The sequence below is a fragment of the Taudactylus pleione genome, unplaced genomic scaffold (assembly GCF_031769625.1).
Source record: "Taudactylus pleione unplaced genomic scaffold, aTauple2 ptg000135l, whole genome shotgun sequence".
NCBI classification, from domain to species: domain Eukaryota; kingdom Metazoa; phylum Chordata; class Amphibia; order Anura; family Myobatrachidae; genus Taudactylus; species Taudactylus pleione.
Window position 1 is genome coordinate 523,048 of NW_028284537.1, and position 15,482 is coordinate 538,529.

General features: G+C 48.3%; 1 protein-coding gene across 10 annotated transcripts in view; it reads right to left on the minus strand.

The window, feature by feature from the left end:
* The window catches only part of MITF (melanocyte inducing transcription factor), a 281,278-nt gene that overhangs the window by 148,444 nt on the left and 117,352 nt on the right, over window positions 1-15,482 (minus strand). For 4 of the 10 annotated variants that reach the window (XM_088473356.1, XM_088473357.1, XM_088473359.1 and 1 more), the window contains exon 2: window positions 5,529-5,606. The exons of 4 other annotated variants lie outside the window; for them this stretch is intronic. In XM_088473356.1, coding sequence (XP_088329482.1) covers window positions 5,529-5,606 — 78 coding nt within the window. Of the gene's footprint in view, window positions 1-3,668; window positions 3,705-5,528; window positions 5,607-5,691; window positions 5,758-15,482 lie in introns of those variants that run through there. 2 more of the 10 variants (XM_088473362.1, XM_088473365.1) reach the window with 2 other exon arrangements.

Here is a 15,482-nt window from a genome sequence, read left to right on the forward strand (position 1 = left end):
CACAATCTCAAAAGATAAAGACGTTGTAAAATTTAATATTATTTATATCTAAATAAGGATGCCACAGCTGTATCACTCTATGGGGGGAATTCAATTAGCCCCGATAAGTTATTGGGGGAGAAAAAGGGAGGTAGCCTCACGCCTGGGGCGTATCTATAATGGGTGCAGGGTGTGCGGGGAACACGGGCCCCTGGGTCCAAGGGGGCACCGCACCGCACACCCTGCACCCATACTATTACTTACCTCTCCGGAGTCCCACGTCTGCACGGGGGTCCGGCACTGTAAAAAACAGGAAAATGCCCGAAGCGGCCATTTTCCCGTCATTTGCGCATGCGCAGTACAGGGAAAATGTTTGCCGCATTATACATGCGCACTGTGCGGGAAGTCTGAACTTCCTTTACCAGTTTCCATAAACCGGTAATATACGGCTATTTTTATATATATATATTTAGTGGAGAGAAAAAGCTCTATTTTATCAATAAACTATTTTTTCTGGGGCATTACCCATGCTGTCTCATCCAGAGAGGCTGGTGATAGCATTAGTGGGACAGCCGGCGATACATGTACCGCCACTGTCCTCTTTAAACATGCGGTAACTAGAAGCTATTTAACAGGGAGAAGCGCTGTCTCCTGTAAAAACATTAAAGCCATTCTGCTGTGCCCTCTGCTACTGAGAAAACGGGCTGTGGCGAATGGGTGGGCCAAAACACAGACCCGTCTGAAGTAGTACAGAAATGTAACATAGGGTGTGGTTCAAAAGGTCGAGATTATACTGGTCGACACACAGAATGTCGACTCAAAAAGGTCGACTGGTTCTGAATGTCGAAAGTAAACAGGTTGACATGTTTATTAGGCCGACCATAATTCTGTCGATATGTATTTAGACCAACAGGGTTAAAAGTGAAAAGGTCGACATTTTACATGTTGATAACAAAATGTCAGCACATTGTTTTTTTATTATTTTAGCCTATACCTAACCCCTAACCTTAAACCTACACCTCAGACTAACCCTAAAAATAATGGAAAAAAAAATGTGTTGACATTTTAATGTCAGCATGCTAAATGTTGACCTTTTGTGTATTCAGACTATTTAAGCATGTCAACCTATATACATGTCGACAGAATGATGGTTGACCTAACAACCATGTCAACCTTTTTACTGTTGGTATTCAGAATGTGTCTATCATTTGGGATCGACCTTCGGAATGTCGACCTTTTAGTTTGAGACCAATCGACCGCTATCCGTCACACTGACAGACTACAGAGCACACTTCTTTCTGCAGATACACTGGGCCCCTGGCGGACCGCACAGATGCTTCACACACCTCTAAAAATAACCAATAATCTCTGTCTATTGTTAGCTACATCCACTGTGGTTGGCCGCTCGCTAGCAGCCTCTGCTCCGAGGTATTTTAGGTCCTGTTGGTACAATGCCAGCTACCCACTCATGTAAACAGCTTCCAGCGCCAGAAACAGCTCCAGGACTGGGCAACTCAGATCTGCCAGCAATAGAAAAACTGAAAGCAAGAATTACATTTCCAGAACCATAAATTGTGCGAAGACGACAGCTAATCCCTTCAGAGCTGTGGTCCTGCCGGGGCCAGCAGTGTGTAATTCGGCTTGTTGTTTACCAGCCCTAACCTTTATAAAGTATAGAGCAGCTCATTTTATTTATACTATAGAACAACATGTAACACAGCGCTAGATTCCCAAGATTCTGACTAGGGCTTTTTGGCAGCCTCTGATTATTTTTAGCTCTTGTTAAAGAGGTGTAGCTAAAGGATAGCTTCCCCATACCCACCTCTCCTTCCTGTGCCAAGATAACATCTGTCTATCATGTGGGCTAATATGTCATTTGTTCATTGGAAGTGAAGTTGTTTCAGAGGAAATAAAGTACAGTGAGTCAGTAGCAGTGATAACGTTACACATCTGCAGTCCAGCACAGGTGGATGTAATAAACATGAAAAATTTTTTTTTTAATGAAGGTAATGGTTTACATGCAGCTTGTACTCCCCAGTTCTGGTGGTCCCGTCCCCTCAGTGTGACATCATGATGTCACGTGTTCAGGGGGCGGAGCTGTCACAGGGCGCAGTGCCACCCTGCTCTGGCACTGGTAGTAACAGGGCATATTTAGTAGCAAAGTTCAGCGAGGGCGTGAGAACAGAAGTGAAGGCAATGCAGAGTTGCTTATACATCTAATTATGGGGTCTATTTACGTAGCCTTGGAGAGAGATAAAGTGGATGGAGATAAATTACCAACCAATCAGCTCCTAACTGTCACTTTACAGGCTGATTGGTTGGTACTTTGGGGTCTATTTACTAAGCAGTGTTAGGAGACAGAGTGAAAAGTGATAAGGTACCAACCAATCAGCTCCTAACTGCCATCTCACAGGCTGTGTTTGAAAAATGACAGTTGGGAACTGATTGGCTGGTACCTTATCACTTTTCACTCTGTCTCCTAACACTGCTTAGTAAATAGACCCCTTTATCTCCGTCAATTTTATCTTTCTCCAAGGCTTAGTAAATAGACCCCTATGTGACAAACAACTGCATTAGTGAGTACTGTAGTCTACCCACATGCCCAGAGAGTTCAGAAAATGGTTGGTCAGGACAGCACTATAATAAGGGCACCCAACACTTTTTCCAGCTACTTACAAAAATGGAAGCCACTGGCTGACTTGATTTTTGATAGAGGTTAAAAAAAAAAAAAAAAAAACTAACCAGATACAAAGGATTCTGAGCAATCCACTGTGAGACCATGCAGTTCATGGTGCAATATTTAGTCAATTTGGTTTAAAGCAACCGAATTGGCCAACAGGAACTGGCGTGCTTGGGAGGCTTTAAGTTTGAAAGAGCGATTTGAGTCATTTTTTGTCACCCATATTCAAAGTATTTTCCTGAATACAAAGGAGAAGGGATGGGGCGGGGTTCACATTTAGTATTAACAAAAATATCAACGTTCTTTTTTAGAATACAAGGACATCACATTAATATATGTAACATTGCTGTGCTGTACCATAATTACTGTGATAATGTTACAGTGCACCCTCTAGTGGTAGAATCCGGTAACACATGCAAAGCTGCACACAGAAGGTAAATCTGTATGGTTTTGTATAAAATTTGATCAGGAAAAAAAGCATTTAACTGCAGTCTATTCCAGAACAGATCAGAAAGTAAGTGGTGAGCACAGTGTTACTTGTTAATTATTAAAGAGGCTAGGAGTATTGTTTTGCTGGGCTTCCACTTGCAGAACTTTTTGTTATACTTTTTGAGGGAAAGAGATCCTAGAAATTCAAAAAACTTAACAGGAAAATGTAGAGTATACATTAGATTTTGCATCATGAGTTTGTGCCTTGCTTCCTAATGGATAGACATTCATATAGTAATGCAAAAACATATAATCTACTCTTAAATGGGTTAATTACTCTTGGAAATACTCTCCTCAAAAAAACATATCCCCCTCCCCTATACAGAGTCCCTATAGAGTTAAATACTGTCCAATTTACCTGTAATGTTTCTGCTCTAGGAAGGATAGGTTATTTGAAATAAAAATAAATGAATGGCTGTGGAACATATTTGCAAACTTTGTGGGATGGTGAGATCCTGAGAGAGGGGCAAATGTGGGGGAGGGGAGCAGAAGCATGGCACTATGAATCACTATGTGCTACCTTTTGGGATGGAGGCAGGGTCACAATGACTGTATAGAGACGGATATCGGAAGACCATCAAAATATAGTTGCCAGGCTTCTGACATCGAATCCATCGATGGTTATACTGTGTGCAGAAGCATGAAAGCGTCCATTAGCTGAACAGCGTACCTCACTTGTGGGTGTCCACAGCTGCATTGAAGCTGTCAGCCATCAGATGGGCCTCGGAAAGCTGCATCCAATGGCTGCCAACCATTGCATACCCGCAATTCGATGAAGAAAGTACTTCCATCGAATCGGATACATCGATGATTGCTAACCATCGGCTTCCGATGTCCACGCCTACAGTGAAATGACTCACGGCGAATCAAATCATCAATTAGACTGAACAAACAAATTCATATTAGGAGAAATCAATCATAGCTGACCTAAATAAATAGAGAAGTGTAAGGAGACTGGACCTCTGTACAGGAGTTATATACAAACCGATCTTATACATGATGACTGCTCCTCTGTATGCGAATGTAAAGTTGCTGCACAGATAAATCTAGACTTATAACGCTGAAACCACATATGATAACAATGAAGGAAATACAGATTATCGGCCTCTACGTTGTGGTTGCAGATTATCAGAAAGTACCTTTAGAAATGTATAATTATCAGCTTTTATCTTAGTTATCGGAGAATAGCAGCAGCCACTGTATTTACTGTATCCTTTGTATTTAATTTATACCCTTTTTTTGCTGTCAGAGGTAAAATAAAACAAAACCAGTGATGAGTACAATATTCGCCAATCGATGATTATTACACTTTTTGCAAAAGATAGTATGGGGGGGGGTGGAGTATAGAAACTGGTGCAAAAGAAAAATGTGACACTACCCAATCAGATAGTAAATAGGGGCGAAAAATATTTTTTTATCATTTTGGCAATTCCACCCAGTAGCAACTGCCCCATGCTAGGTGGAGATTCTCCCAGTATGGCCTCCAATGTTAAGCCTTTGAGGGTCTGATTCACAGATGTACGCTAACAATATGGTTAGCGCACACTTGCTATGTTTTAGGGTCTGCGCATGCATAGGACCCGTTCTGCACAGAGATGAGCGGGTTCAGATTAGTTCGGATTTTCCCGCCAAATTTGTTTTTTTTCCCGCCAAAAATCGGGTCTCAGAAAGAGGCAAAACGTCATCTTTCATGGACAAACATCATCATTCCTGGACTTTTGTCCAGGAATGATGATGTTTGTCCATGAAAGATGACGTTTTGCCTCTTTCTGAGACCCGATTTTTGGCGGGAAAAATCAGAACTTGGCGGGAAAATCCGAACTTCTGCATATGTGCAATTGAGGTCCTGCGATCTCGCTAGCAGATACCTTCAATCTGGCCACAGTTCTCGGAAATGGGGGCGAGTCGTCCTCGTTTTCTGGGAGGGATGAGGCCAGGGTCTGCATCAGTGGACGCAGATATCCTGGACTCGCAAGTGACCAGGACCCAGTCAGGCTGCGGTAAGCTCCAGCTTCCGCAGCCTGGCCTAAGGAGCAACCGATGGTCACAACGGTTGCAGTGGTGATCCCAGGCTGCGGGATCACAGATGCAGCAAGGAGGTGTCTGTTTCGTACAGACGCCTCCTGCTGCGTTAACATTTTACATGGATGGGATAATGATTGCGCTGCAGTCCCATCCATCTTTAAATCTGGACCTGAGTTTGCAACCAGTTATGCCACACACGCGTGACAGTCCCATACACACCCATAAGACAGTGCATCTCCCGTGTATCCAGTCACCGCCCAAGAACGCCCAACATATTACTAAAGACAATTGCTACTGCTCCTCTGGGCATACACACCATGGCACGCATATGCTGTGCGACTTTTTAGTTACTTACATGCGCAGTTGAAAAACATCGACCATTTGCGCGAATACCGGCATTGCTTCCGACTCAGAAACAGGCCCTTCATGAGCCCTGAAACAGACATTTGCATATCAGTGCCTACAGCATAAGGCCTTGCAACTAAGCACAATCACACAGTACAGGGAGAAAGCATTACCGTAAGCATTTTCTACAGCCTTTTCTGTGCACAATTCCCACAGATTAGTTTAGGAGAGAACTCGCCTAGAGCGTGAACACTTTTAGTAACACTGGAAGCTCTGAGACTATAAATAGACGTGATGCTAACTGCAGTAACGTACGTTCTTTCACTTGCAATAATAATAGACATAACTGGTGAGAAAGCAATATCTGAGGAGTCGATTACTCAATGTAACAAAGACTCACAACAAGTATTCTGCAGAACTCAGGATGATCTCGCCTGATAGTTGTCAGCTTTACATTACTTTTCTAAGAATAAAAGGCTGTGATATTTCCTTTCTGAGTATTTCACGTATTTTAAACAAAGCACATTCCAAATTTAGCACAGAAAAAAAAAAAAAAGCTTATGTTTGCGCAATCACAGGCTTAAAGATTCCATACACAAGCTATACATAACATTCTGATTATTATTATTATTATTAATAATAATAAGAATATAATAATAAATAATAATAATAATAAATAATAATAAGCTCCATATGGTTGTTCTTATTGACCTGAATGACATTACCAATCCTATCCGCCACAAAGCCAATATAATAAATAAAAGGGACGTTTAATTATTAAAACACATTAGCAGCTTACCCAGGCCGGGCCCCTCTAACAAGCCCGGGCTTGGATAATTAGTACCCTCTCTACCCCCTCTCGGCGCCTCTGTGTATGTTTGGGCAGATGAGGGACAGAGATTGTATTGTCCCAATTTTGCATGTCTAAATGTTGGGAGACATGCATGATAGCAATGGGCCTCACGCGGTATTACACGTAGTACACTACTAGAATCACAGTGTATTGCTTCATAAAGCAAGGCTGAGTATTTTGATTACTGTACATACCCCACTTATTGGCATTTGTCATTATTGGTTTTTTTTCTTCATTTTATAATATTGCATATTGGGGGAGATGTATGAGCTGGCGATATGGGGGTTTAGTGGTGTCAGTGCACATAGGACCTCATTCAGAGCCGCTCGGGTCTCGTCTCCCGCAAGCCCCAGGTAGCTTCCTGCTCTAACAGAGCAGGAAGCTCCCTACTGACATCACTGCTGATGTCAGTAGGGCCGCCTACAAATGGCAGACGTTTCTTCAGGAACGCCTCTGCTTGTCCACCCACCCCCCTTCCCCGCCTACAAAACGGGGCGAGCTGGCGATCAACATCGACAGCCGCCCCTTTTGTAGAGAGCCCCGGAGCGAGTGAATTTGTCACTCGGTCCGGGGCTTGCACATGCGCACTGCGGCCGCTGCGCGTGCACAGGGGCTCACCATCGACCCGCTTGTGAGCGGGTCTGAATGAGGTCCATTATGTGTGTTGATACCACTTCTTCCTTATGTATTAATGTGGGGTTGGGTGGTAAATGACAGGGGCGCTATGCGCCCTGTCATTATCAGCGCTGCTATCTACAAGATAGCGTGCCGATGTGCCACACAATGTACAATATGAACCGTCAGTGGCACTGACCGTTCCGACAGCTGTAGCTATCGTTGCCCAATCACCACAAAAGGGGCAGCACTGTCCAGGGGCGTATCTACTGTATAATGGGTGCAGGGTGTGCGGTGCACATGGGCACCTGGGTCCAGGGGGGTTCACACTGCACACCCTGCACCCATATTTTCTAATACTAACCTCTCCGAAGTCCCGCGTTGGCTGTCGTGCCCTGCACAAAACACCAGAAAAATGGCTGCCGCGGCCATCTTCCTGGCATGTTGCGCATGCGCAGGGAGGAAATCGCCATGCACAGTAGACTCTGGGCACAGACTAGTGCTCAGAGTCTACTGCTGCAGTCAGTCTGCTGCCGGCCGCCGGGGAGAGAGGAGGGGGCCCATGTTCATTCCCCGTCCGGGGCCCCCTCCTCGGGTTGTACCTGAGCTCTTGCGCTTGCCCAGTGGAGCCGGCCCGGGGGGTGAGACACAGCACATCAGCACTAGGGGGGAGTTTAGCTATAATACATCTCCCCATTGTTTGTTGCTGCAGTTTATCTATAAATGGTGTCCTTATTCTTACACTAAGATTTTAGAGATGTGTGCCGTTGGAAAGGGAACTAAGGACAAGAAAACAAATATTTAAAAAGCAAAGAGAGGGCAATCACATACAGCACCAGCACAAAACAAATGCTGAATGGAATCAGAGTTAATGGTCCTGAAAAGAAGAACGTACCGAGCATCAGCAAATACTAGCAACAACTGTTACACAAAGCCCGTCACTCCGGCACAGCAAAGGTTTCCAGGTTCAAAGCCTTTCACCACAATAGCAAAACCTGATTCCTAGACAAGTCACTGTAATGCAGGGATGGGGAACCTCAGGCCGGGGGGGCCGTATAAGGGCCACGGAATCATTTGGTCTGGCCCTCTGAGGTTATTTCTGCTAGCCTCATCTGCAGCCAGAATCTATGCAGCAATGCCGCCTGGAGCGTGCTTAGGACGCTTCAGACGGTCACACCGCTGCCCTTACAGCTCTCCTCAGGATGCTCCGGGCATTGCTGTAATCACCGGCGTTTGTGGTCCTGCCCCTGTGTGACGTCACATGGAGGGGGCGTGGCCTGCACCGGGCCTGCGAATAATGTTATGTATATCAAAGTGGCCCTCGTCAGAAAAAAGGTTCCCCACCCCTGCTGTAAAGGCTAATACATGAGATTATGTAATAATATAGTACATAAATGCAGGGCTGTAACTAGCTATGGACGACCGATGCCATCGCACAGAGCGCAGGGCAATGTGGGCGGCACCGACACCCCCTCCCCAGCCCTCGCACCTGGCTAGCAGGGTGCATGGAACGGCCAGGATTGCTGCTGCAGCACCTGCGGAGCGTTCCTGTGGACGTTCCACACTAGCACCCTGCAGAGTATATGCAGTCGATCGGGGGCCCTGAGGACGCCCGGTCAAAGCTGCACTTACCGGAGCGGCCAGTCACGGCCACTCCTGCACAATTTTGTGCGCTCAGCGGGCGGGGGCAGGCACAGGGTGCAACCGTGCCCTGTTACGGCTCTGCATAAATGTATCATGTTACATAGCAATATATCAAACTAACTACAACTAATGCATCTTGTGCTAAGCTGGGTGCACAGATTTATGTGGAGTGTTATTGGTTAGAGAAGTGGATAAAAGAATAAAAGGACAATGGTAAGAGTATATCTAATAGAATAAAATAAATAACTGAATCAGGCTGCAGCCCACAATTTAAACATAAATGTGCTGGATCAAATTTTGCTAATTTTATTTATTTATTTTTAATCCTAACATTCATTTTATTCTTGTTATTCATTTTATTATTTTTTATTTCTGTTAGATTTACCCTTACCATTGTCCTTTTATTCTTTTATCCACTTCTCTCACCAATAGCACTCCACATTATTTATATTCACTATATATTTTAGTGCTCGAATTCTCCCCTATACATCAATTTGCTAAATATTGAGCTGCTTATTACACTGATTTACCGCAGATAACGTTCATTATCCTATAAAGCTGGGTACACACCTTAACGATATGCGGACACGGCGATGCGATGTAACGATATATCACCCGACCGTGCATACTGCACAATCCGCCGTACGATGGTGCCATATACGTTACATGCTTAATGTCACTAGACCACGTCATCCGTGGCATCATCCCATTTGCTGTGTAGTTCATCAGATGAGAAACTGAATTTGGTGGATTTGGGGGTACACACTGTACGATGGTTGTTACGAACCATCATCGATCGCAAGATCGGCCAATATATAAAATAGTGTGTGCCCAGCTTTAGATTGATGAAAGCTAATGTCTGATTGGTTGCTTTTCTTTATCGAGCATTGATTGTTTTCTAAGAGATTTGCGTTAGAGTGATAATTAGAAATACAAGCAGATTAGGAGGATAATACACATATGCAGAAATATTACTATTTATCAATATGTTGTTACTCCAGTAACCTCCTATATACGTCACATCAGGTGCCTTAATGGTCTTTTCCCAAATTTGACCCTAAGGGGCACAAATATAAAATACTTGTTATGGGAAGCAGGGTGTATATTTTGCTGTAAGCAAATGTAAACATGGGGTTCACACAGAACCCCATGTTCACAATATGCCCCAGGGCACCCCACACTGGTGATTTAGCTATGTATTTAGTGTGTGGGGGCCCTTGGGTGACTGATCACAATTGTGTTTGATCAAAATTCCCTTTTTTTAAGATTAGAAGGTGATTCAATCGATGGGTACAAATTTATTATGTGATTTTGGATATTATTGTTGTTAAAAGCAATTAGGAACCAAACAGCAGATACCAAAACATATTGCAGAGCTAAGTAATCATCTTATAATTCACTGGTGAAGAACACACGTTGGTTAAACGGCATGATTCATGTATTTGCATGGTAGTAGGAAAAGAGGAAATAGTGAATTTTTTCAGACATGTTTTTTGTGGGCAAAGTCGCAACGCAATAGGGTTATTGAAGAGACTGACACCTTTGTATTTGAAGCACTGTCCTTAATAACATCACTGATTCCTTCCCTGTGATAGGCGGCATTGTAATGCATTCCTCCCAGCGTATAGATGTGAAATTGGAACTAAATAAGTACCGCCCCTATCCACACAGATTTTATATGCCCAGAAATTGACAATTTTGGACAAACGTCTGCCCAGTTCATGTTCTGCGAATAGGTGCTGCCGTTTCAAAATGGGACCAGTTGATAAGCAGGTGATGTACATTACTTCAGCACACAAAATGGCCGCCTCCACTTTGAATAACTGATACGAGCACTTTAATATATTTTACTAACTTTTTTTTAAAACATATTCTGGTTGTATACCAGGGCCGGATTAAGGGGGGGGCGACAGGGGCAGTTGTCCGTGTGCCCCCACACACAGAGGGCTCCCACACAGGGTCGATGTGACCCTGCCAATAACAGGTGCCAGCGGCACCTGTTCCCGGGAGGAGGGCGCTCTGCAGCTGCATGCAGCAGCACAGTCAGAGCTGCTGCATCAGCTTGGGGCAGGGCGGTAGTGCGGACGGCACATAAGTGCCGTCCGCACTACACAGCACAAACACACAGCCGCCGACACCGGCAGCTGTGTGTTTGTTTTAGCAGACGATGAGAGTCAGTCAGACTCTCATTGGCTGCTGCTCCCACTGCCGGAGTCTCCGTCTTCCGGCTCCCGCAGTGGCTGATGGGATATCTCCCATCATGCAGAGCCGACCGGACGGAGGAGCAGACGATGGAGCAGGGATTAAGGTAAGGGTTAGGACTAGACTATACAGCGCAGATGAACCTGTGACGTCACATCCACGTGACCCGGCCTGAAAGGGGGAGGGGCGGGGATGCTAACGGGGGACCAAAAGTGTCCCCTCGTGGGCTCGCTGCGCTCGCCACGCTTCGGGCACGGTGGCTCGCTGCGCTCGCCACAAATATTTATTCCCCCTCTATGCCCTAGTGGATGCTAACGCAGGAGCGGTCCAGCCTCCTGCAGCGGTCATGTGGTGGATACGTCATAGAGGTCCTTTCTCCAACTAGGAAATAGACGCAACCTTAAGGGTAAGTGGAAGTTGTTATTTTGTGTGTGTCTGGTGGGGGTACTACTACTACAAGGGGCACTGCTGGGGGGGTACTACTACTACTAGGGGCACTGCAGGGGGTACTACAAGGGGCACTGCTGGGGGGGACTACTACTACTAGGAGCACTGCAGGGGGGGTACTACTACTAGGGGCACTGCAGAGGGTACTACAAGGGGCACTGCTGGGGGGGTACTACTACTAGGGGTACTGCAGGGGGTACTATAAGAGGCTCTGCTGGGGGGTACTACTACTAGGGGCACTGCAGGTGGTACTACTACTACTCGGGGCACTGCAGAGGGTACTACAAGGGGCACTGCTGGGGGGGACTACTAGGGGCACTGCTGGGAGGACATCTGGGGGCACTGCTAGGGGGACTACTAGGGGCACTGCTGGGGGGACTACTAGGGGGACTACACACTGGTGGGACCACTACTAGGGGACACAGCATAGAGGGGGATTACTACTAAGGGTACTCCTAGGGGGATTACTGTTGAGGGGGGACTGCTACTGGGGGCATTGCTGGGGCAGACTGCTACTGGGGGCACGGCTGGGCTCGGCTCGACTCTGTGTGGCTTGAAGGGGCCCCCCGCAATTTAGTTGTCCTGAAGCCCCCACAATCCTTAATCCGGCCCTGTTGTATTCAATGTGTTTCCTCAAATATCCTCTGTTCTCTTTGTCACAAGGTTAAAATTACCCATTTCTACTTCAGGGTCCATAGGGTATCCACAGGATACCTTGGGGTATAGGTGTGACGTCAGTCGCAGGGCACCAAAGAGTTAAGCTTTCAGCCTCCCAGGATGCACTAGGTCCCCCTCCTATACCCCGCCCCCGGGCCAAGGCACCTCAGTTTTAGTTTGGTGCCCGGCCGGAGTCGGGTGCACCTGTTGGAGTGGGGGCTAGAAGAGCCCCTGAAGCTTATTCTTCATGCAGCTGTGGCTGCACATCTGGATGAACAGCATGGACAGTCAGTCCTGACGTCCATGCTGTCTTCCCTACACCCCGCCGGTACCAGAACGCCGGTACTGATCCGGGGATGCTGGTGGGCGTCTGGGGTCACAGCTAGCGGTGACCCCAGATGCTCCGGACCATGGCCGGATTCAAGGGGGACAGAGGTAAGCAGCGGGGTCCCGCGGTGGGTCCCCGCTGATCACATGGTCCTAAGTCCCCAGGCAGGGGGCTCCCTGGGGACTGGCTGCAGCGTGGAGCCAGGCGACCAACCTGCGCTTCCACTACCCCCTGGGACAGCGGACCGCAGCAGAGCGGTAGCGCTGCGGCGTCCCAGGGGTTAAATGCATGCCAGGGGAGCGCGCCTTCCCTGTCTCACAGCCGGCGCCTCCCCCGCTGCACACAGCCCTCTCTGCATGCTGCCGACTGGTCCTGTGGCAGCGCTCCTCCCCCAGGCCAGCCTCCTCTCTGCTCCTCGGCGGCCATCTTCTCCAGAACGCATGGTGAACGCTGCTGGAAGCGCTGGACGGAAGCATCGTGGTCTGGGTCCCCCCGCATACCTCTCCTCCGCTGTGGTCAGGTCTGTGTATGCAGCGCTGTGTCCTACCAGGCCCTGTGTCTGTGTAGTTGAGTGATCAGCGCTGTTAGTGCAGGAATTGTTATTTTTCTGCATTGTATGTGACTGTGCTAGCGCTGCTGCCTGTAATCTTTTCTTCTCTAAACTGTCAGCTTTATTACTGTCCCTGTTCTTTCTGCTAAAGCCCTTGCGGTGCGGTGCTGCAGGGTGGTCTCTCGCCTATTTAATACTTAATTGGTGAGAGAGGTCACATACGTGGTGCCATCATGTCTGAAAGTGATTTTCCCCTCCGGCTACAGTGTACCACGTGCAAAGTACCGTTAGCGGAGGGGGAGGGTAGCGCGGAGGGCCTTTGCCGGCAGTGTTTGTCCATGGCGCGGCCTATTACGGTTACAGCACCGGTACAGGAGCCGCCCTGGGCTTGTTTCGCTCAGGCGTTAACAGCTTTAGTGGGCCAGTTAGCTCCGCAGCCCGCGTTTACTCCGATGGGTTTGTCCCAGCAGTCTGTGGTGTCGTCACCCATGCAGGGGTTCCCACGACAATTGGTGGTACCCCACAGTCTCCCTATTTCCCCGCTCCCGGGTTCTCAGGAGCCAGCGTGGGTTAACTCCCTGACAAGTTCTGTACAGCACTTGTCGGATGTGTTGCAAGGGGAGTCTGTGATGCGGTCTCATAAAAGGCCGGTGGCGTCTCTGTCCACTCCTTATGAGGATGACGAAGGGACGTCTGATGATGGGGAGATTCTAGATCCTTACGATCAGGAACCTCTCCATACTAAGGACGCTGATGCTAAGTCCAAAGTATATATTCCTGGACTTATTCGGGCGGTCCGCACAGCCTTGGTGATTGAGGACGAAGTTCCCCCAGCGGCTAAATCTAAGTATGCCTTTTTCAAAGATGTGAAGGGCGATGCCACAGTCTTTCCTCTTTCGGGTCAGTTGGTGGACCATTTAGAGGAGGCGTGGAAACAACCTGGCAAAAGATACCAGCCGCAGAGACGCCTGGCGGTGGCTTATCCGTTCGCGGATAATTATTTTGCTAAGTGGGAATCCCCTCCACAGGTGGATTCTCACGTGACCCGTCTTGTCCGTAGTGCCACATTGCCGATGCCATCCATGTCCTCCCTTAAGGATGCTACGGACCGCAAGGTAGAAATCTGCCTGAAGTCCGCTTATTCCCTTGCAGGGGGGGCAGCACGGCCGGCTATGGCCATTTGCTGGGTTGCCAGAGCGATGGAGCGCTGGGCGGATTCATTAGAGGCTTCTTTTGAATCCGACTGTCCGGCCGATCAGGCGGAGTTGATTGGCAATCTCCGTGATTCGGCCACCTACATCAACGAGGCGGCTCTAGACATTAGTACTCTGGTGTCTAGAATTTCTTCAGCAGCGGTAGCTGCTCGTCGCACCTTGTGGCTGCGATCCTGGAAGGCGGACGCAGATTCCAAGAAAGGTCTGGAAGCGTTGCCGTTTACCGGAGAAGTTCTCTTCGGTCCGGATCTGGATAAGATTGTGGCCACGCTGGCGGCAGCCAAATCTGCCTGTCTCCCGTCGGCCGCTGCTCCTTCTGGTTCGGGACCATCGTCCTTTCGGTCATCTAGGGCCCAGGGCAGGCCCAAACCACAGTCGTTTCCTCGACAGGCTGGCCCTAAGAAATCGGTCAAGCCCCGGAAGCAGGCATGGAGTACCAGACGTCCGGCCCCCAAGCCAGATGACAAGCCTGTGGCCTGACGGTCCGGGCCTCCCTTTGGGGGATCCCAGGGTGGGAGGCCGCCTGCTACAGTTCGCCCAGTGTTGGTCGACCACTACGACAGACACTTGGGTTCTGGAGGTGGTTTCCCACGGATACGCCCTCTCCTTCCGGCACAGACCCCCGGCTCGCTTCTTCACCACGGGTCTCCCATCAGACCGGAACAAGGCTACGGAGCTGCGGAAGGTATTGCACACTATGCTCCAGGCTGGAGTTATAGTGGCGGTTCCATTCTCCCAGAGGGGCCAGGGTTTCTATTCAAATCTATTTTTGGTACAGAAACCCAATGGGTCATATCGTCCGATACTCAACCTCAAAGCACTCAACAAGTCTTTGCGGGTCCCGAAGTTTCGGATGGAGACCCTACGGTCCATCATTCTGGCGCTGGAACCTGGGGACTACTTGGTGTCATTGGACATACAGGACGCTTACCTGCATGTCCCTATTCTTTGGCGCCATCAACAGTTCCTCAGGTTTGCAATCAGCAGCGACCACTTCCAGTTTCGGGCGTTACCTTTTGGCCTGGCAACAGCACCACGTGTTTTCACCAAGGTGATGGCGGTCATGGCGGCTTCTCTGCGGCTGCAGGGAGTCCGCATGTTGCCGTATTTGGACGACCTGTTATTGGTGGCAGGATCTCCAGAGCTCCTGTTACGCCACTTGGACCTGACCATTGCACTGCTGCAACGGCACGGCTGGCTAATCAACTGGCAGAAGTCCACTCTAATCCCGTCTCGGAGGATTCTGCATCTTGGAGCCTTATTGGACTCGGGACAGCAAAGGATCTTCGTGACGGAGGACAAGATCTCTGCTTTACAGTCAAGGGTGCGCAGTTGTCTGCACAGCCGCCGGGTGTCCTTACACTCGGCGATGAGGTTACTGGGCTCCATGGTGTCGGTGTTCGACATGGTGGAATACGCCCAGTTTCACTCCAGACCTCTGCAGCACCTGATCC